Source organism: Nanorana parkeri, unplaced genomic scaffold (genome assembly GCF_000935625.1).
Source record: "Nanorana parkeri isolate BGI_ZX_2015 unplaced genomic scaffold, ASM93562v1 scaffold182, whole genome shotgun sequence".
Lineage (NCBI taxonomy): Eukaryota > Metazoa > Chordata > Amphibia > Anura > Dicroglossidae > Nanorana > Nanorana parkeri.
Window position 1 is genome coordinate 945578 of NW_017306450.1, and position 22024 is coordinate 967601.

A 22024-nucleotide genomic window follows, 5' to 3' on the forward strand; every position below is an offset into this window, starting at 1 on the left:
CATGAGGCAGTGTTTGAACAAGAAAACCCTACAACCCCTACTCCCCAAGCTGTGAATTTCTACAACATCCGGGGAGGAATTTGTTTCAAAAGGAACATTGGAATGACTTATGGCATGTTTCCACTTTGCACTGCCATGGTTAGGTTAGTTACTTGTAGGTCTCCAGTTTTTTTTGTTTTTTGAGCTGGTATGTGTCATTGCAAGTGTGCATGTGGCAATAAGCTGCTTCTGTTCAACTTTAAACATCTACAAAGTGTGCTTTGGATTGTTTGTACTTCCGGAGGCCAGAGACGACATTTGTCAGCCAGAGAATTTCAACTAATTAAAGTGAATGTCACATGTAAAAGTTCTTATTGTACAGCAGACTGAACTGTTCTTCCTTTGTAAATTTGTGTTGCCATTCCTGCATTTGCAGCAGTTTTGGCTCCTTATATTTAAGTCACTGACTATAGCAGAAAGCTGCAGAGCTGTGAGCTCAACTGTGCTTGGTACCTGCATGTTAGAGATAATTGAAAGTAGACACCCACACTGGATCTGGTATTACAGTTCCAACATTAATCCAGACATTGACAGACTTGACTGAAACCTGGTACTTTCTATAGTGAACTGCTGCATGTCCAAGTGCTTGTCTTGGGGACAGAATGGCTTTAATGTGAAACATCCCTTTACTGCCAAGTGCAGGTATCCATCGTTTCCATACAACTGGTTAAGTGTTTGTTTTGTTAATATCCAAGAACAATATTTTTGAACTAGTTATCCAGCAGTGCCTTTCCAGGTTCTATTATGTTCCAAAACGTATAGAAATCTGCACTGAGAAGTACGCAGTGCCATTTTGACTCACTGAAAAAATAAACAAAAAACTGGTTGACTTTGCTTACCATTATTGCAGTTTCACAGGATTTGAGGTTTACAGTAGAATGATTCACTTGTTTAAGGCTGCCATGTTCTTTGGGCAGAGACATCATTTGGCTCTTCATTAGCCTTTCCCTTTCATTAGACTCTTTTCCTTTAAAAGTGACACTACAGATTTGCAAACACATTGAAACAGTAACAGCACATATGGTTTGCTAGTTTCTTTGAAAGATGGACTACTTTGGTCAACAGGAGTTTTATCACGTTTTAATTCATAACTTGGGTGCGGATCCTTGTTTGACAACAACTGCAGGCTAGTCGAGTACACATCCAGGATTAGTGCATTTTAAAATCATATGATCCGTTACATAAACATTTGATATATATTGTTTGCCATACTCGTGATTGTTGTGTCTCAATGGCACGCTCAAGTTAAATAGAAGTCGAGTTACTCCTCATTTTGCAGCATCCATTTAATATGGGCGTTTGGGAGAATGAAATAAGATGAAATGTGGATTTTTTTTTTTAGTGAGACTTTACTTTAGAAAAGTTACAACACTAATACACAACTTATACTACACATTGTACATTTCAGAGAAAAGCTAACAAAATCTGAAGATTAAGCATTTTAACTTCCTCAAATGATCATACTTGGAGAAAAAACAAAACTTACAGGTAAAAAAAAAAAGTAAGATAAATAAAACAAAAAACACTCCTTAGTAGTCCGCTGGTGGTAAATGCAGAGCAAACGCCACTTTTCACTGGTTACAGATTGTCTTTGGTCCATGTTTAATGAGGTTTTGCTTTTAATATCTGCTTCTGCCACCTCCCCTATCGGATCTGCTTCCACCTCTGCCGCCACCACCACGGGGAGCACCCCGACTTGAGCTGCTGTATGAATCACGTGGAGGTGGATACCCCCTATCCATTGGAGGGGGCAGGCCACGATCTTGACGGCCAACTCTGTCACGTCCACTTGAGTATAGGTCATTTCTGCTGCTTGAGTAACTGTCTCTGCCTCCGTAGCCATCTCGGGAGCTGCCATAATCATCATAGCGACTGCTTCCACCATATGATGGCGGGGGCCCTCTTGAAGGTGGGGCACTACGTGAGTTACCTGCAGGGTCAATGGTCAGGCAATAGGGCAATACTATGAGTTATATATTACATTTCAATTTGATATTGCAGCTGTATATTAGGGAATCTAGTGGAAAGGTTTGCATGTAAAACAATCTAGTTGGTTGAACAAAAATGAATGAGGCACACTTTAAACGATCTCATTTGAATTAGGAACTCCAGAATAGCAGCTTAGATTGCAGTGGAGATTCTGCCACATGATATCCAGGGAGTTGTTTGTTTCACAGACATAATGTTTTTTTGGGGGGGGAGGGGGGCCTCCTGAACAGGAGGATACTAAAGTTGCTGTTGATTTGTTGGGAATCTTGTAGTACAACTTAAAATTACTCCATGTATAGGTGAACAAAACTCAACTTTTGCCACATATTAGGATACTATTAGGATTTTCTGAGTAAAGGATTTTTTTTTATTCTTCAGGAGGGGCATACAAGTATCCTGTAAAACAAAATCCTAAGTAAAAAGATAACGCCTTACCGTAGGGCTCATAAGAGTCTCTGTAAGAACCGCCACTTGGATGATCTGAGTAATCTCTATCACGGCCCCCGTAGCCATCGCGATCACTGAATACAAGACAGAAAGTTAATATCCATGAAAAAAAAATAGATCACTGAAATGTAAAATTGTTTACAAACACCTTATTTGCCAAAACAGCCACCCAGTCTATGTGCATTTGTGTATTAAGAGGTATAAAACATACCTATAACCTCTTGATCCATAATCATCACGAGAGCTGGAGTGACCATAATCCCTATACGCATAATCTCGTGGAGGTGGTGCATAATCTCTTGAATCCCTGGAGCTGCCATAGTCTCTGGAATAACTGGAAGACAATGAAAGTTTCTTAGGTACTTTGCCTTTTGTTCCACTTTATCACCTTTATTGTTCAGTCACAGTTTAAACACTTGCTGGTACGCCAAGAATTCCCCATCATTTCCTAGGAGTAAAACATATTCCCAAACCATCTTAGAAAGAGGAAGTACTGAGGGGGAAAGCCTTTTCCAATGGGTCACAGCAGTAAAAACCTGGAGATTTATTGGCTTCCCCACTCTTTCCAAAACAAAATTCAATGTTGTTAGGCTTTGAATAAAAATCGATATGAAATCGGCACTCCATACAGACCTTGATGAAAGGTTGATGCTTGAAGTGAAAACACAGATGGCACCGTGTCAGATACAGTCCATAATAGAAGTCACCAGCACTTGGTGTGCAAGAAGTAAAGCACTTTATTAAATTGTCACATGCATCATATAGCCGTTTTGGGGCCACGCAGGGTTCCTTCTGTGCGACAGTGACTCATCACCGATGATACATAACACATCGAGTGCTGGTGACTTCTATTATAGGCTTTGAATAAAGGAGCAATGCAAGAAGATACTGAGCAGGTTTTGAGCCTACCCAAGGCAGTGTCTGGTAGAATAGACTGGTTGAGTAGTAGCTGGCATTGCTATGTTATCTTTTAAATGAATTGTTAAGACTGACATTCAAGACTAGTTGCCTGGAGAATTTGTGGAACACAGTCATGGGCTCAGGTACCATAACTTATGACCTTTTCTGGCATCCACACAGTTAAAAAAAAAAAAAAAAAGCGTGCCTGCCTAGAATTGTAAAAATCCCACAAACAATATAGGTCTTACCCATCATAGCGATCCTTTGCACTGTAGCCATCATCTCTTGGTGACATGTATTCATCTCTACGTGATGGCAATGAATCTCTGCGGGGTGGTCCACCATAACTGTCCCTTTCACGTGACAGTGGAGCTGCAGGTGAAATTAATGATATTAGGACACTTCAACCTCAAACAGATGCAATTAAAAAAAAAGTTAACAGATTGAGAAGACAATTTACCTCGTCCACTCATTCCACTGCTGCGGATGGGGCCAGAAGGTGCAGATCTTTTAGGTGGAGGACCGCCACTGCGAGGTGGAGGCCCTCTTTTAAGGGGCATCCCACCTCTTGAAGAACCTTAAAATATTTTTTAAAAAGTGTGTTAGTGAAGATACAAGAGAGGAATTGGCTAATACTACATATACATATATGTGCTAAATGTCACATGTCCCAAGTCCTGAAATTTTCAATCAGGGCTGGGAGACCAGAAGCACCACACAGTATATGAAATACTTTTACATTATACCCAGGATAAGTTTATTATGACAAAGTCTGACTAGGGAGCCAGGCTCACACCAGTGAGTGCCTCCACCAGACTTGGATCCAAAAGCATGTATTTTAGTAAAAAACAAAACTGTAACCAAAAGTTACAAGCAATACCATAATCACCTCCTCTTGACCCTCTAAGACCTCTTGGAGGGCCGCGACTTCTAGGTGGAGGTGGTGGTCCGCGCCTACTGCCTGCTCCAAAGGACGGCTTTGTGGCTTGCTCCACCTTGATTGGCTTTCCATCTAGCGCCTGTAGCAATAAACAAAAAGTTAGTCTGAAAAGTTACACATGCTCATTGCAAGCCTGTAAGCTTAATGCGCAGTGATGAGCTTTACAAAATATGCATGGTGCTCTGCTGGGGATGCAGGTTACACATCGCAAGTTGCATTTAATAATGGGCCGTAAAATGTTGGCCACATTGGGGACTTACATCGCAGTATGCAACAGCAGGGGTAGCAATATCCGCTGTTATAAGTGGCCACTTTGGCAATAGATGAAGTTAGGTTTTCAGGAGTATAAGAATGGCGAGACATCCTCACATGCTGCAGTTTCAGGCCAACAATGTCTATCTCTTACTTCTTACAGGAAGAATTAATTTAAGTCTAATAGGGTTATTCACAAAAGGGAGAAGGGTTTGGGGAAGGCAGGAGACGTGAACAATCTAAGACAACATGGCTGAACTAGAAAGTGTGCAGAATTAAGAGACATTTTTCAAATCAGCTATTTTGGCTGAGATTGGTTTCTTCTCCAAACTCTTCACCCCTTTGTGAATAACCGTGTAAAAATTAATAACCGACTTGTTTATGCCCATCCTTTCTGCAACTGATTCTAAAGTTACCATTACATCCACAAAACAAAAACACACAGAAACACCTTACTATAACATGCAACCAACCTTTCCATTTAATTCTCTTGCAGCATCCTTGGCATCTGCAGGGCTCTCAAATGTGACAAAGGCAAATCCCCTGGATTTATTTGTCTCACGATCTTTCATTAAAAGAACTAAGTGAGAAAAACATATGATTAAAATGGTTATATTACAACAGTAGCACAGGCATAGCATAAAACACAAAGTGCTCAACAAGCTCAGAACTTCTTAGAGGACAAATAGGCTTTATCAGCTCAAAACATGATCAATGCCATATGTTCATCACAGCTTGTACTGAAAACTGCATCATCAGAAGCTCACCTTCTACTATACGACCATATTTGCCAAATACTCCTTCCAAAGCCTTCTCTGTGGTCTCTGTGTTCAAGCCACCAATGAAAAGTTTTCCGGGGCGGTCTGCTTCCAACATTGTGATTTGACCTGAAATTAAAGCAATGGAGTTTTAAGCATTTATTTAAAAATCCACTTGCCTACAGGATTTAAAAGCCAGTTAAAATCGCTTAACATAAAATGCACCAGTGCTTTTCTGACTTTAAAATAAATCTATTCATCAAGTAAAATTGCTTTTGATATCTTGCATAGCATGCCTGCATCAATTCAATGTCACCCTTAAATGGAGCAATGGACTTGGATTGATCATTTAACACTTGTTGTGCCATAGAGATCTGTCAAAAAGGACAAAAGGCAACTCATCACCTTTAAAGCTGCACATGAATGTAAAATATCAAATCTGATTGCTGTAGTTGAACTGCCAATTTTAAGTCAAGAACAAAACCTACCATGACATACTTTTACAGTAGCTAAACACGAGGGACATCTCAAAACGTGACAACTCTTGTAGTTTACAAGCTTGTTCCATGCCAGTCTTATTATTGTTTTTCCCAGACACAAATATATATATATATATATATACACACACACAACAGTAGCACAGACATAGCATAAAACACAGTGCTCAACAAGCTCAGAACTTCTTAGAGGACAAATAGGCTTTATCAGCTCAAAACCTGATCAATGCCATATGTTCATCACAGCTTGTACTGAACACTGCATCATCAGCTCACCTTCTACTATACAACCATATTTGCCAAATACTCCTTCCAAAGCCTTCTCTGTGGTTAAGCAACCAATAAACAGTTTTCCTGGGCGGTCTGCTTCCAAAATTGTGATGCGATATACATACACACACACAAAACGCCTTCCACAACTCTGCCCCCATCTACATCACCAAATCCATCCCCTTCGCTCCCTCCATGATCTCATGCTGTCTAGCTCTCTCGCCACCTCCTTGAATGCTCACCCCCAGGAATTTACAGCCTCTCCTCATCCTGTGGTACTTACCACCCTAATCTGTCCATCTCATACTATTAAACGTTTGGAGAGCCCTGAAAACATCCCTACAGGGAAGCCTATCCCCTCTATCCAAGATTGGAACTTTATACCATCTCCATGAACTCATCCTTCCCAGCCAACTGTATTATCTTCCTTCATATTGTAAAGTGCTGCACAAAGTGTTAGCACTGTATAAATGCTGTATAATAATGGGAAGATAGCATTGCAATAACATGTGACAACCTTTACCTGGGTATGCAGGATGCCACTAACTTTTTAAAAGCAGCCGTGCAGGCATCTGGTGCCAGATAAACCTTCTACAAAATTAATGAAAAGACCCTAAACTTTTAAAGTATAATTAGCTGTTAATGTTCCCATGCACAGGACAGAACGATTGCTGCAGAAAATGGCTGATTAGCTAACAGGACCAATTGAGGAAGCACTCAGAGAGACAGTAGGGGGAGGCAAGGAGTGCCAGAGTCCACCAACTCCATTCTCTGTGCAGTTCAGAAACGCTGAACCTGATGAAATTGCAGACTCTGAATTCCTGAGATGCCTGCCCAGCCACCAAGCAGGTCATACAGGCAGGCACAGTGGCTGAACCTCTTCAGGGGTGCAGAACCTGTCCACAGCGCAGGCTCTGCATCACTGAATGCTGCAGGTTACTACATCTGCCTGTGACAGGCTCAGCATTCGGGCAGAAGCTTTAACGCAGCATCACTGAACCTTTTCTCATGCTTCTACCCAAGGCACTGGATGCAGACACATTTGTTTTAAGGCTGCCTCCACCATCCCCCTAATCAATTTACATTTCCACTAGGGTTGCCACATACTGTAAAAAATTATTTCTAGCAAATATTAATAGAAAAAAAAGATCATATGGCCGGTAGTATCTGCCAGGAAAGGCCACCAGCCCCATTTCTACAAACCACCCTAGAGGATTGTCATTAGCTACATCTGAAGAGTTGTCAGAAATGTAATTCACAGCAGTGTCTGCCGAAATGTGCCAACCCCCCTCCCCCCCCGAAGGAGCCCCCATCAGACTCCCATATCCATACCCCCTAGGGTGTGCCCGAAGAGGCCATAAGTGCCCCCCATGTATATTCCCATAATGTGCCCCTAGAGGAGGCCATTGTTGGGCTCCTGTGTAGTCTCACAAAGCGTGTCCCTAGAGAGGAGGTGAACATTGGACTTCCGTAGCCAGTCTCATATGTCCATGGAGAGCAGGCCTCCATTGAGCCTGTGCCCTTGCATAATGGAGAGTATGCAGCTCCCCATTGGGGTCCTGTGTACTTTTGCCCTTGGAGCAGAAGCTTCCATTGGGCTGCTACATACTCCAATGTAGTGCATGTCCCCAGAGAGGATACCGCTGTTGGCTCTTATATTCCTGTGAATACCCATATGTGTCCCTGGAGAAGAGACCCCCACTGGTTTCCTATGTAGTGCGTGTCCCCAGAGAGGAGGATGCCATTAAAGCCCCATATGTGTCAATGGAGACCACCATTGGCCTCCTACATTTTCTCATATATATATTGTATACAGGGGCCACCATATGCATGTGTATTCCCATGAGTGTCACTGGAAAAGAGGCCCTCATTGGTCTTCTATGTACTGCATGTATAGTGCGCGTCCACAGAGAGGAGGCCGCCATTGCGTTAAGTATTCTAATACAATGCGGCCTTCCCCTTCCAGGAAAGCCCTCACACAGGCTAAGCCTCTGGAGCCAGGACCGTATATCATAACTCGATCCACGGCCTCGGGACGTACAGCAGCGGCCATTGTCCCGATACACGGAGACTCCCAGTCAGACAAAATGGCGGCGGCGGAAGCGCGGAGAACACGAGGCCGCCCCCCTACGGACTTACACGGCCTCGTCGGCTACTAGACAGGGCGGAATGCGGCCTGTATACACGTCTGCCACTACATGCATCGCATACAATGTTCACATCCCACCTAAATACGCCCTCTATAGTTCTACATTGCAATCCTCCACACCCCGGCATTACTACCATACCCGCGATATCAGAAGCGTCACGGCAGGCTTCCGACAAGAAACGCAGCGTGCACCGGAAAGACTAGCTAGAGCCACAGACAAAAATACATGTAAAGGTGCGACATTCCACTGACTTACCTCACAGCTCCCGCCTCACGAATCTCTGCGCAACAAAATGACCGCGGACAAAGAACGCGTGCGCTTTAAATAGTTCTGACGTCACCGCTCCACAAAGAGGCTGAGAGGCCCGGAAGTTCTGCAGCTGGTGCCCGCGGGTTAAGATATGTGTGAGGCACCTGGCCGCCTGTGGGGGCGCTGTGCTCAATGGTCTGTGCAAGTGCCTGTACAAGTAAATGAATTATATGCTGCCCATACATATCATCATATGCATTGGGGGGAATTTATCAAAACTGGAGCAGACGAAATCTGGAGCTGATTTGCACTGCAACCAATCAGCTTCTCTCTTTCATTTTCACATCCCAACTGACCAAACTGAAGAGAGATGCTGATTGGTTGCCATGGGCAACTGCTCCACTTTCTGTCTGCTCCAGTTTTGATAAATTCTCCCCAATTAACTTGTTTTTTTTCCCCAAGGAATTAGGAAATATTCATTCATATAAAAGAAACAATTTGACTGAATGTTTGTGTCCCGCAAAAGCATTGTTTTCGCTGTTTGTTAGGGAGATTTCTACTTCCCCACTTTCCAGAGATGTAACAGGAAGTAAGAGGAAATCTTTTGGAATTTCCAATGAGGGAATCATTGGAAAACCAAGGGCCCATGTACTTCTTTGTGCTGTGTTAATGTGTTATGTCATACTGCTAAGACAGCCCTTTTCAAATGAATGGGCTGAAAACGCACCCGAATGTTCCTAAAATGACCCATGACTCTTTGTTTGTAACACAACCCACAGCAATGCACTACCAGACACCGTAGTGTGGCATTCTACAACCAAGGTTTACTGCAATTCAAAATGGATGTCACTGCAACACACTAAAAGTGTTACCACTAGGGATGCACGGATACCGGTATTTTGGTATCGAGTACGAGTACCGATATTACTTTTTTTTGTACTCGCCGATACCAAATACTGAGTACCGGAAACCCCATTCAGGAAGCCAGGCGGCGTGTAATGACAATTCCACCCGGCTTCCAGACTAGCAGGGAAGCCGTCTCCATGCTTATCGTCACTTTGATAAAAGATTCCCTTTACTCGGGCATTGATGTTAGGTAATACAATTACCCCTATGCCTCCCCACGTATTGGTATAAATGGGTTAATAAAAGAGCCCCAGGCACTGGTGTCAGTGGGTGTAATAAAAGACCACCACACTGGTGTTAATGGGACATTAAAATGACCCTCCCCGACATTGCAATGGTAATTTACTTCATTGGAGGCTCCTCATAATGTCAGGGCCACACTATATAGGAACCATCACCACTGGAGCTCACTCTGCCCAATAGTGGCTGTAGTAGGTTGACGGGTGTCAAAACTCTTTGCATTCCAGTGCTTAAGAACCTGTTGTCACTCACACAGCACAGTGGCTTGCCTGGCATACAATGAGAAAGTCATGTGTGCAGTAGTAGGATGTAGTTTAGGGACCACTGCTCTAAACCCTCACCGTTCTAACCAAAACTAGAAAAAAAAGTTTTGGCTGGACATACTGTACACTTGAAGTAAATTTGACATTCTACAAGAACTGATCACTTCTTTTGGATAAAAACTATTGTGTGTTAAATGGACCTCCTATTTATTGCGGCTGTTTAGTGATGAATTTGATTTTGTTATTGAAGCAATCATTCTATCAACCAATCGTTTTAAGGCTGGTAAACACGGCTCAAATTTTTTGTCTGATTCCTGACACCTTCAGCTGGGGTGTTGCCCAGTTCCAAGGAGAAGAATCAGATACCAGATCTGCAAGTGTATAGGCAGCCGTTGAGTATAGTTATGAAGTATCAAAGGAAACTACTTCCTTTGTTTAATCATAATGGATAATATTGGTTACTTTGGCCTTGGGTTCATTGGATTAGGGTGTATGTGAAGTCACTCTGGGCTGAAAGTGTTCATAGACGTTAGACGTTGGGGCCGTTTACAATATAAACACTCTGAGTATGAAAACCATTTTGACATATAATTGGTCCGACCCGAGATCCCAGGCAATTTTGACACCTCCCTTCCCAAAAACGACATTAACATACACAACGATTTCATTATTTACAAAACAGATGAAATCAGCTCAGCAGGATTGTTGTTTAGTAAACATCAACTTTGGAACCAAACAGTCTGAAATAAAAATCACTTTATATAACAATTTGTCCTTTAGGCCAGAAAGGACATGAGGTATTTGTTTGATAGGTTATAATATATCTAAAGCCAAAACATTTTCTATGTTTACGTTTTTTGGGGTAGAGAGGTGAGGGGTTAGAACCCTATAGGTTTTTATTGCTGTTTTTGTCCCTGTTCTAGAGATTCACTCTCTCTACTTGTGCTGGATCCCACTGTGTCTGAAAGTGAAGGAAAATCCATTATTTGAGTTGTCACCAGGAATACAGGGCAAATCTTTCAATGGGGCCATTAGTTGTGGTGACAAATGTCTAAGACACTTTGGCGGTATTTCCTCTCATTTCCTGTTGTGTCTAAGTGCAGGTCATTCTTCCCAAAAGTAGTGATGTGCTTGGTGTGAACCGTGTTCACCCAAGTTTGCCCAAGCCCATGTAAAACTGTCACTGACATACCCCCATCCTGTCCCATCAGTTTTGACAAGGACATTTCCCGCCCATTTGTGATGTGTAGCTGCAGGGTGGGGAATGCTCTGGCCACAACCGTTTGGGTCGGCAGTGACAGTTTTGCGCAGGTATAGACGAAGTCAGGCAAAGGAGCACATCATTACCCAACAGCACACAGAAAGAAAAAAAAAAGGTGACGATAGAAAGCATAATAGTGCAATACTATGCCTACCTACCCCACCAACAGAAATAAATACAGTATATGACAAACAATATGGGCATCATATATAAAAGTTCCACCTTGTATATACCTGGGCAGATGCTGTTCGCATGGCACTAGTGCCTCTATGTGGCACTGACGAATACAGGAAAACTCCTATATGTGTCAGCGCCAACTAGGGGTGCTAGTGCTGTGCAAATGGCATCTGTCTGGCTATAGGGGGCGCTAGTGTCATGCAAACGTTTATAAGGCCTCATTCACACCAGATGCAGTGCGTTCCAGCCCGATTCTGGCCAGAACGCACGGCCTCGCATTGCGGCCGGCTGCAATGCGATCGACCACACGGAATCGCAAGGCACATTAGGCCTGCAGTCCGGTCTGAACAAAATAGTGCTTGCAGGATTTTGTTCGGACTGGACTGGACCAGACCGCAGGCAAAATGTGCTTTGCGATCCTGTGCGGCCGATCGCATTGCGGCCAGAGGGCGTGGCTACGGTGCCATTCACTTCAATGGACCACCACGCCCCCTCCTGCCCCACAACATAGTGAGCCGGCCGCAATGCGATGCAGTGCGTTCTGGCCAGAATTGGGCCGGAACGCACTGCATCTGGTGTGAACGGGCCCTTATAGGTCACAAAAATACAGTGAAATACAATTATAGTGTGGAACAATTTAAGAATGTGGTATGTTTGTCTCCGATATTTAACAGCCTCCTCGGCACTATAGGGCGGGGCTACGGTGCCATTCACTTCAATGGACCACCACGCCCCCTCCTGCCCCACAAAAAAGTGAGCCGGCCGCAATGCGAGGCAGTGTGTTCTGGCCAGAAGCGGGCCAGAACGCACTGCATCAGGTGTGAACGAGGCCTAAATGTAGCCCTATGTGTACCAGATCTATGTCATTAACTTCATAAACGTTTAGAACAAAAATTGATATTATCATAAATAGCATTTAAAGATTAATATTTTGGGTGAAAAAGGATTTTTGCACAAAGCGCTGAAATCCATGAATATAAAATTGCTTCCCGTGTTTACAGGGTGGGTGCAAAAATCATCTCTCATCAAGTACAACAATAGAATAGTTGCCAACATTTACAAGATTTTCCAGGGAAACCTTTTTACTGTGCCATTGTAAACAGAGAATGCACTTTAATTAGGGGTGGGACATTCATTTGAAATAGGCGAGGTTCTACAAGAGGCATATCGTTAACCTAATATTATACCTTAATGAAACATATAAAAGAGAGGTGTGGTTATAAGAATAAAGTAAAACAAAAGTGAACAAAAACATCAAGTACAAACAGAAAAGTTGACAACACTGATCCCAAGCGTTTTAGGGCTTGTTTCCACCATCACCAGACCAAAACATTTTTAAACGCACCAGAAACGCATCCCCATGTAATCCTATGGAATTTTAGGGCAGTAGTTCCCACCAGTGCAGTCAGTTCCAATGCTTTAAAATAAAATAAAAAAGTACTGTAGGCACGATTTTTTTCTGGTCTGGAATGCACCGGAACACGACAAAACTTGTGTAAACGAGTATGAACGCAAGGAAAAAAAGAAAAACACTTGATGACCTAATCAACATTGGACACTTCCTTTTCGTGACAAGGCTGTTTTCACCTGCACATTGGTCCTCTGTGTCCTGCAAACATGGTGGACAAACATGTGGACACAGATAGGTTTGTCACCTATGTACAAGAATGTCCTGAGCTTTATGACCCAGTGCAGGAATAACAGTACAGTAAGAAAGCTGAGCAGTGGTCCATTATTGCTGCACAAGTTTTCCCCAACTTTGACCAGATGTCCAAAGTCCAGCAGCAGAATTGTGATGAGTACATATGAAAACAGTGTATGCATCCTGCATGTTTGCTGCTATGCGTTTCACATCTTCTGTTAATTTATGTAGTTTATGGGAAAGTGCAAAGAAAAAAAACTGCACTTAAACGTGTCAAAAACACGTCAAAAGCATGTTAAAACTTGTGCAACTGCATTTGAAAAAAATCATCCAGATCTGGTTTGGAGATGGTGTAAACAAGCCCTCGAGGAGGATAGCATATAACAAATGGTCAGTGTGGCCACACCTTTTTCACCACCGCAATCCTCCCGCACACCTCTTCCACCACATCACCCCATGCACACCTCTGCCATCACCACACGTTTGGCACCAATGTCTCCAAGCACACTTCTGCAACCACATCATGCTTTGCACACTTTTGCCACCACTGTACCCTCCCCCCCTTCACCACACACCTCTGTACCCCTTAACACACTTCTGCAGCCACTGTACCTCCCACCCACCTCTGCCATCAATGTACCCCAGCACACATCTATACCACCCATCACACCTCTGTTCCCTCAGCACACTTCTGTACTCCAAGCATAACACCAAATACAGAGCAGATCTGCATGAGTTTCTGCACACGCAGTGCAGTAGGCTGTGCCGCAGGTTTTTTTAAAGTTTAAAATGGGCTTTTAGTCCGTTCTAGGGCATTTGCATGCGTTTTTGATGCGTTTGCATGCGTTCCAGAGCAGGTAAAGTAGGGCATGCTGCAGTTTTTTTTACATGCTCTGGAACTGAACGCTGCAGTGTGAACTAGAGCCCAAAATACCACTGGAATACATTGGACACAGTTTTGATCTGGTCTGTAACTGCTCTGCTCTGCTCATGGAATGCGTTTTTGGTGTGAACAAGGCCTTACAGTCGGTTGCGTACACATGTATGTTTTTAGGAGACATATATATTTTTGTCGGAAAACGGGTGATTCCAAGTGCCATCTAATGTCTGACTCCAAGTGCCATCTAATGTCTAGACAGGAAAGTCTGCATTAGATCACGGCAAATTTAGATTGAAATAAAATAAACCTTGCACAGCTTTGTTACACCCTGTGACTGATCCAGTGAGATCATACAAAGTTTGCAGCATGGAATCTGCTGTCAGGAAAATAATGGAGGCAATTTATCAAAACTGGAGCAGACAAAATGTGAAGCATTTGCTAATAGCATCCAATCAGCTTCTCTCTTCCGTTTGCTCATTTAAGATTTGAAAATCAAAGAGAGAAGCCGATTGGTTGCCATGCACAGCTGCTCCAGATTTTGTCTGCTCCAGTTTTGATAAATTCCCCTCAATGTCTGCTCTTTGTACATGATCAACTTATATTTCTTTCACAAAAGTGTTATTGGTTTTAGGATACAGTGCAAAGATTGTCAACCAACAATATGAAGAGTTCCAGTGGCAAATTACGACATTGGTATACAGAATATATTGCAATATTACACAGGGTCAACCTAGGAAGGGAAGGAGAGGGTGGAGGAAGGTAGTGTTGGGGGTCAGTATCTTGAGTGAGGAGTCAAAGTAGGTGCTGGGGTGTGCACAGAAGTGTGTGGAAGGAGTTCCCCACCATCTAGATACATAGTAATGGTGGTTGGCAGTCACAAAGCTATGAGTAAGTTATCCAAGATTACCAAACATTCAGAAATTGCTCTCATGCGTCATTTAAAGTCTCATTTACACTGGGCAACTTCCGCAGGAATCCCAGATGTCCTGTTTAGATGTGACTGCTGAACCTATTCAAGTTAATGACCAGGTGATGGTGGCCACATGTTTAAGAAGCAGTCCACATGTAATTGTATATGATGTGATTACATGCGGTTTGGAAAAGATCACTGTCGCTGGATGCATCTATCCTGCGATCTATTCCAAACTGCATGTAAAGGTGCCCATACATTTACAATTATCTGCAGATTTTCTGTGGTCAGATGGAAAAAGTGCAACAGATTGGCCCAGGTGGAGATTACTCCATACACAGTGAAGTGTAGATGGAGGAATCTGTTGCACCTTTTCCATCTGACCACAGAAAATCTGCAGATAATTGTAAGGTGTATGGCCAGCTTTATGGTGTTATATCTGATTACAGGCGAACTGCCGCTTACAGATGCACCTGCTATCACCCGGTCATTAACTTGAACAGGTACAGCGGCCACATCTAGATAAACACCTGGGGTTCCTGCCGTAGGAATCCTAAATCACCCAGTGTGAATGGGGCCTTATCGTGGCCATACACTGTACAACCCTCGCAAGACTTTTGTCTTGCGAGGGTTGTAAAGTAATTTAAAAAACGTACGATCTGCCCATCTTGGACAGGCAGATCGTACTTGCGATCATCGCAAGCAGGCGGGCTTCGATGACTGCAATGCTGAACGGGCAGTGTGCGCGTGCGCACACCGGCCCGTTCGGCAGTTTTCGAACAAGCACGCCACTAACCCAGCCTGGTTTTCCAGCCTGCTTGTTCGACGGAAGGGATTTCCCGCGATTCTGGTACGATAATCGTACAGTGTATGGGCACCTTTAGAAAGAGATCCATTTCTCATTAATCATCGTTTTGAAGCTCAAGGAAGAAGCCTTCCAGGCTCTGGTGATAATCATTTTAGTGGCTGTGAAAATGTGGATAAAGAGTTTTTTCTGCCTGAAAAATTCCCAGAATGGGTTTGTGGAGCAATATTTACCACAAATGTTCTGCATAAGATTGTGTTGAGTACTGACCAGATAAGGTTATAGACCAGCGATGGAGAACCTATGGCACGCATGCCGCAGCTGGCATGAAGGATCCTTTCTGCTGGCACACGAGCCAAAGGCTTGAGTCATTGCTGTTATCGATCAAAGTGACTGATATTACCGATAATAAACACTGTTCAAACTTCAGCTGGTTCTTGAGGAACCGGGGGAAGCATTAGCTCCTCTGCTATCTGTTTTTTTTGACAGCGGCAAAAATAAAGACACAAACAGGCAGCTAGGGGTCAACCAATGTCAGGTGACTGCCTGCTGTTTACATTCAGCTGCTGGTGCAGGTGGATGTAAACAGAATATCAGAACTTGATATTAGTTATCGGCCTTGAAAGGTGGCACATAATCAGTATCGGTGCGGAAAAATCCATATCGGTCGACTTCTAGTACAGTACAGGTTGGTACTTTAAGATACAAAAGTTGGTTTAGTGATTCAGCTTGGGCACTTGGGCTCAAAAAGGTTTGCCATCACTGTCCAATCCAGAGAATTTAGCAGTTGCTGACTGTAAGGGTTATTCACAAAAGGGTGAAGAGTTTGGAGGAGGCAGGAGAAGTGAACAATCTAGGACAACATAACTGAACTAGAAAGTGAGCTGAATTGGAGAATTTTTCCAGTTCAGCTATGTTGTCCTAGATCAGTGGTGGCGAACCCTGGCGCTCCAGCTGTGCCAAAACTACAAATCCCAAGATGCATCTGCCTCTGGGAGTTATGTCTGTGAGAGCCTTGCAATGCCTCATGGGACTTGTAGTTCCAAAACAATTGGAGTGCCAAGGTTTGCCATCACTGTCCTAGATTGTTCTCTTCTCTTGCCTTCTCCAAACCCTTCACCCTTTTGTGAATAGACCTGCATATTTCTTGCTAATCTTCCAGCTGCAAAGTTAGTTGCAGCTCTATCTCGCACTTGGTTTGCTACATCGCTGGACAGGGTGTGCTGAAAATTTGATTGAGGCAAAGATTAGGTATAAAATGTGGAGCATAAAGGTGCCCATACACTGTGCGACTATCGCACGATAATCGCGGGAAATCCCGCGATTTTACGATAATCGCAAAGTGTATGGAAGACGTGCAACCGTTTTTACTGTACGGTCGCACGTCTTTTGTCTAGGGAGCACGCTAGAAAACCAGCCGAAAATCGTACGATTTTCGGCTGGTTTGAACGGTGCTCGGGAGACAAATGCCGAACGGGCCGGTGTGCGCACGCGCACACTGCCCGTTCAGCATTGCGGTCATCGGAAGCCCGCCCCCCAGGGCGGGCGGGCTTGCGATGATCGAGAGTACGATCTGCCTGTCCAAGATGGGCAGATCGTACGTTTTTTTAATCACTTTACAACCATCGCAAGTCTAAGGTCTTGCGATGGTTGTACATTGTATGGCCACCTTTACAGCACTGTTGTTCAACAGCTGTGATGAGGAAGAGGGGGTGAAGCGCGGATGGGAATCTGACCACACTAAGGGTTAACTGCTCGTTGTTGTCTAGGCAAAAAAAAAAAGTTATACTCACCCGATCCTCTGAGCCGGCTTGCTCTTAGACCGCCCCCCTGGAGCCTCTCTCCACTTCCGCTGCAGTGGTCTAAGGTCCCATAAATCCTCACATCCTATACACAGTGTATAGGCGTCAGGACACTGACGAACATTCCAATGCTGCAGTGTAGGAGGAGAATGGCTTTAGTGACCAGAAAGGTAGGCAGCTGGCACAGCAGTTTGGGTGAGTACAAATTTCTTTTTTTAGCACCTAGACAAAAACAAGCAGTTAACCCTTGCAGTGTAGCTCCACTGCAATGGTTAAGAACACCTTTGCCTGGAGTTCTTCTTTAATTTAAAATTTACTTTAACTTAGTGAGTGGGTCAAAAGCTTGTGTAATATTTATGAGGGGTATTGAGAGTGTACATGTTGAAGGTTCAGAGAAAATGGAAAATTACCCATCATTAGTCTATAGCGATGAAGGTGAGGTGCAGTAACACTTTAAAGTATGAAGATTTAAGGGACACAGAAAATTCATTCTATGACAACTGGGTTACTCTGCTGCCAACAGGAAATTGGACACAAAGAAACAAAGGTGTTGGTCAGTCATGTTTAACCTGTCCCACTCCCATCATGCTTCAGCTTTATCTAGTGTCCTAGGAGAATGGTGGTTTTCTCTCCCCAGATTGAAGCAAACACTTTTCATTAGACAGTTTTCTGCTTTTAAAAGATCTTTTTCTTCCATTAAGCCTCTTCATTTTCTGCAGAGCCAGGAGAGCTTTAGTTATGCATTTTTCCAGGTTGGCTGGTACATGTCACAGCCTTGGAGGCGGTACTTGTAACCATCATGATGAAGATCCAGGGCTAGCCTCGAATGTGACCATGAGCACTGGGCTTTCTTCCAGGCACTCTCGAGCCACCTGGCATGCTGTGTGAGGCTGGCTATACACTGCTCTATTTTTCTCTTTCCACCCGAAGACTGAACAAGAAAAATAGAGATTTCTCCATCACCACTTAAAAGTGTGTCGATTGAGGAATCCCGCTGTTTGCATTGTATTCCGACAGCGGCCGCCATCAGAATACCCGAACATAGCCGGCAGCTCATGGGCTGCTGGCTGGATCTGATCGTACAAAGATTTTTTGGCCGGCTCCTTTGATCAGTCGATCCGAGGGATGCAGGCCGAACGTGTCCCGACAGCGACACACACCATGCGAATTTCAGCTGGTTCCTCAAAAACCGCAGAGTGTATGGGCACCCTTAGCGCTTTACAGTTCCAGGGCTGTGTTACACCCGCTGGTGGAATCTGTGGCCTAAAACCCCACTTTGGGAGTGTCCCCAATGGATGGAGTGAGGGCTGTCTGGTGTCTGCATGTCTCACTGGGTCCTGCCTAGGCACTTTCTGGTTCTTGTACTGTGTATGTCTGCTGCAGGGCGCCATCCAGACCACCATTGCAGTAAGTTACTGGGGATTTCCCAATATTTTTTGAGCCTGACGTGTGCTACGGTCACCTCCCCTTCCGGGGTTAACATGGAGAACTGTGACACATTCTCCTTTATTAACACTGTTGTTTGCCTGAAGAAGGGACTGCCTGGTCCCGAAACGTCGCTTTGTGTATGTGACATCATGTTCAGTCAATAAAGGAGATTTACTGCTATCTACAAACGGAGTGCCAGTGACTTTATGGTATTTTGCATTTGATGTGCGGAGGCATTCGCTGTCACTTTCGGCACCCCCCCGTTTGGGCTTTATCTGGTCAGGAGTGCGATGGGATCTACTACATTTTGAAACTGTGACACATTCATGTCACAGACAGGGCTGGATTTCCCACAAGGCCTCAGGGCAGCAGGGGTGTGGAATTCCTATCTCCCCACGCCCGGGGCATGCAGTTCCGGGCGCGTAGTTGTTTTCTACCTTTAGCCCTGCTTTATGCAAGCAGGACTAAATGTACAGCGGGGAAGCTCCTGCTTGTTCTGTACAAGTGATCTCGGCGATGTCACTGAGATCACTTGTATGCAGACTGCATACAGGGGGGCGCATTGAGGAACCTGGCCTTGGGGCAGCAGAGAGTAAATCCGATCCTGGTCACATCCTCTCTTTTTAAATGTGTTGCGCTTGACTTGCTAAAAAGAGCCACAATGCTTTTAGCCTTTAGTGCTCCTTGCAGTCTGTGCACCACACTGACCTATGAGCATACCCTGGTCAGTTACATACCGAGCCAAATGCATAAAGCCTGCTATACGCTTCTTACCTCTCGCTTTTCACATGAGGTGAAACGGCACCGGCATCCTGCAAGGCTCAGGGACTGTCCACCTTACTGCTACTTTATAATGACTTGGTCACAGATGGAAATAGTTCCCATTGTTGGTATATTTTTACTTCGCAAACTGTCAGTAAGGCAGATAATAAGCGCAAAGGAAACATGCAGGCCTTTCCAGCTCGCCATCCATTTTGCATTTTTCAGGAATTCATTTTCTGCAACTATGACAGAAATTATGAGCAACCTTTCAGCCATGAATGCTGACTCAGAATGCAAGGGTCACAGGCATCATTCTAGAAGTCCACACCCTCTCCTGCAGACTGTCTCTGATTTGCCTACAGCTGCTTTTGCACATTCAGCTGAGGATTATAGGGAGAGTACCTCATCTTTTTTGGATGAGTACTCCTGAGCTTAAGGATACCATCTTTGTCCTTACCTAAACAGTGCATACATGTATAGAACTAGAGGCACCTGTATCTGCATTCTCTAAAACTACCAGTCTGTGCTCTCTTAAAAGTCCCCAGCCTGTTAAAATTGCACTCGCAACTGCAATCTGTTTTGCATGGTGGCTGATCTAATCCAGACAAAATATTTAATCCCCCCCAAGCATTTTGCTCAGCAACACCCTATTGAGAAATAGTTCTGTAAAAAGTGGGCTGTTCCCCATTGTGGATCTGACCATTTGTTGTCAAAACTCTGACTGTCCCTGTTGAGACATCCAAACCTCTGATGTTGCATGAGGATTCTGGGCTCGAAGGTTGCCTCCTTCAGGGCAGTTCAGTATGCCCAATTCTACTTCAGATCACTGCAACTCAGCATTCAGACCGTGTACAAGAAGAAGACACATTCCCTGGACAATCGCATGCTCAAGGCCATGTTATTTCAGGCCTGGTAATTCACAATTCCTTGGAATCAGGGAAATCCATTCTTCCGTTGGTCTGGAAGATTGTCATGATGGATGCCAGCCTGACAAGTTAGGGAGGAGTTCTAGATTTTTAGCCCTCATTCACACTGTAATTGGCCCGCACGTACAGCTCCGTACCAAACAGCTCCCGGCAAGGACCGGTGCGGCGTGATTAGTACGCAGCCCCCATCCTTCTCTATGGGACTATCCGGCCGTACGCCCCCCTACGCTCACCTTAAGTGCAGGTCCGTAGGGGTGCACGTTTCTTCACTCAGACGCAGATAGGATCCATCCGTACTAATCACACGCAGCACCTGTCCTTCCCGGGAGCTGCAGCACGGAGCTGTACGTGCAGGCCGATTACAGTGTGAATGAGGGCTTGGAGACCATAGAAGTTAATAAAATGTCACTCGTGACAATACAAGTTATATAAAATAAATAAATAAAATCGGCACTGTGACTGTTAATGCACAGCCGCTGTTCATGGTAGTGTAGCCGCTGATGTGAATATAGGGACAGTCAGAGTTAGCTGGAACTAAAATTGAGGGAAAAGCTTGCAAAGGCCTACTACACAGTCACATGTAAAAGTGAGAAATATTTTTTCAATTATTTTTTGATATGCTGTGTAAATAGAAATGCATAACATATAGTGAGGTTTTTCTCAATTTTTACTGCAAAAGTGAAAATACTTAGCAGCAGATCACGTCTTAAAAAAATTAAGAATGTTTTCAGCATGTGATTCCTCTCGGCAACTAATATGCAACTACAGTCAATACAAGTCAGCAGGAGGAAAATTTTAATTTGTTTGTTGAAAGTCCCGCTTCTAACTACAAGGCAATTAGTAATGACTTCAGTTGCCAAGAAGAATTAAAGTGGCAGCATTTTCTTTCAGCAAAGTGGGGTTGTCTCTATGAATCTACGTAAAAACATTTGCTTTTAGTGATTACAACTTCGAGTGCTTTAAGGGGACGTTTATATAAAGGACCGTCCCTTTCATGATGCAGCAACAGCCTCAGGCGGCATCTTTTTTGGTCATAGGGGGTGGCAGGCAGAGCTTGCAGTGTGCCTGATGCCCCCTTTCTAGCAAGAGCATCCCAGGAGGGGAGATGAGTAAGGGTCATGATGTTACTGGTTGCCAGCAGCTGAAAGCAATTTTTTTTTAGTTTTGGATGCAGTAAAGGAGGGGTTTTTGCCATCAGTGTTTCATTGGGGAGATTTCCCTTCACTTCTTGTCTGATACCCACAACAGGAAGAGAGGAAATCCCCCCCAAAGAGAGGGAAATCCCTGGTAGTCAGCAGGATCACCAGAGGTAGGATCCCTATTGGAAGATTTCCCATCTATTCCTGTTATGGATACACAGACAGCAATAAAATGTGTTCTAATCCCTCTCCACTCTTTCCAAAACTAAAACAATAAATAAAACAAGGTTTTGGCCTTTAAATTTTTTTAAATAATATTTTTTTTTTTCTTTAGAAAAAGAAAACTTACTACACATGAAATCATAAATATTCCAGAATATTTTAACATACCA

The 22024-nt window shown here is 43.9% G+C and overlaps 1 protein-coding gene across 3 annotated transcripts; it reads right to left on the minus strand.

The window, feature by feature from the left end:
• Window positions 1-1569: 1569 nt before the first annotated feature.
• Window positions 1570-20404, minus strand: RBMX (RNA binding motif protein, X-linked). 3 transcript variants are annotated; one of them, XM_018555057.1, is made up of 9 exons: window positions 20401-20404; window positions 5335-5454; window positions 5041-5147; window positions 4256-4394; window positions 3836-3952; window positions 3624-3747; window positions 2687-2809; window positions 2464-2549; window positions 1570-1969 (listed from the first exon to the last, which is right to left on the minus strand). In XM_018555057.1, the coding sequence occupies exons 2-9, from the start codon at window positions 5441-5443 to the stop codon at window positions 1659-1661; spliced, it is 1116 nt and encodes a 371-aa protein (XP_018410559.1). In that variant the 5' UTR covers window positions 5444-5454; window positions 20401-20404; the 3' UTR covers window positions 1570-1658. The 3 variants fall into 3 exon arrangements, with proteins under 3 accessions (XP_018410559.1, XP_018410558.1, XP_018410556.1); XM_018555056.1 differs by lacking the exon at window positions 20401-20404 and adding an exon at window positions 8498-8576 and having other exon boundaries at window positions 4265-4394; XM_018555054.1 differs by lacking the exon at window positions 20401-20404 and adding an exon at window positions 8498-8576.
• Between the last annotated feature and the right edge of the window lie 1620 nt (window positions 20405-22024).

Excerpts from the sequence above, each read along its gene's own strand:
- RBMX (XM_018555057.1), bottom strand. The coding sequence starts at position 5,443 with ATGTTGGAAGCAGACCGCCCCGGAAAACTTTTCATTGGTGGCTTGAAC. Across the intron at positions 4,395-5,040 it reads CAAGAGAATTAAATGGAAAG|GCGCTAGATGGAAAGCCAAT; the intron begins GTTGGTTGCATG and ends TTATTGCTACAG. Across the intron at positions 2,810-3,623 it reads GCAAAGGATCGCTATGATGG|TTATTCCAGAGACTATGGCA; the intron begins GTAAGACCTATA and ends ATTGTCTTCCAG.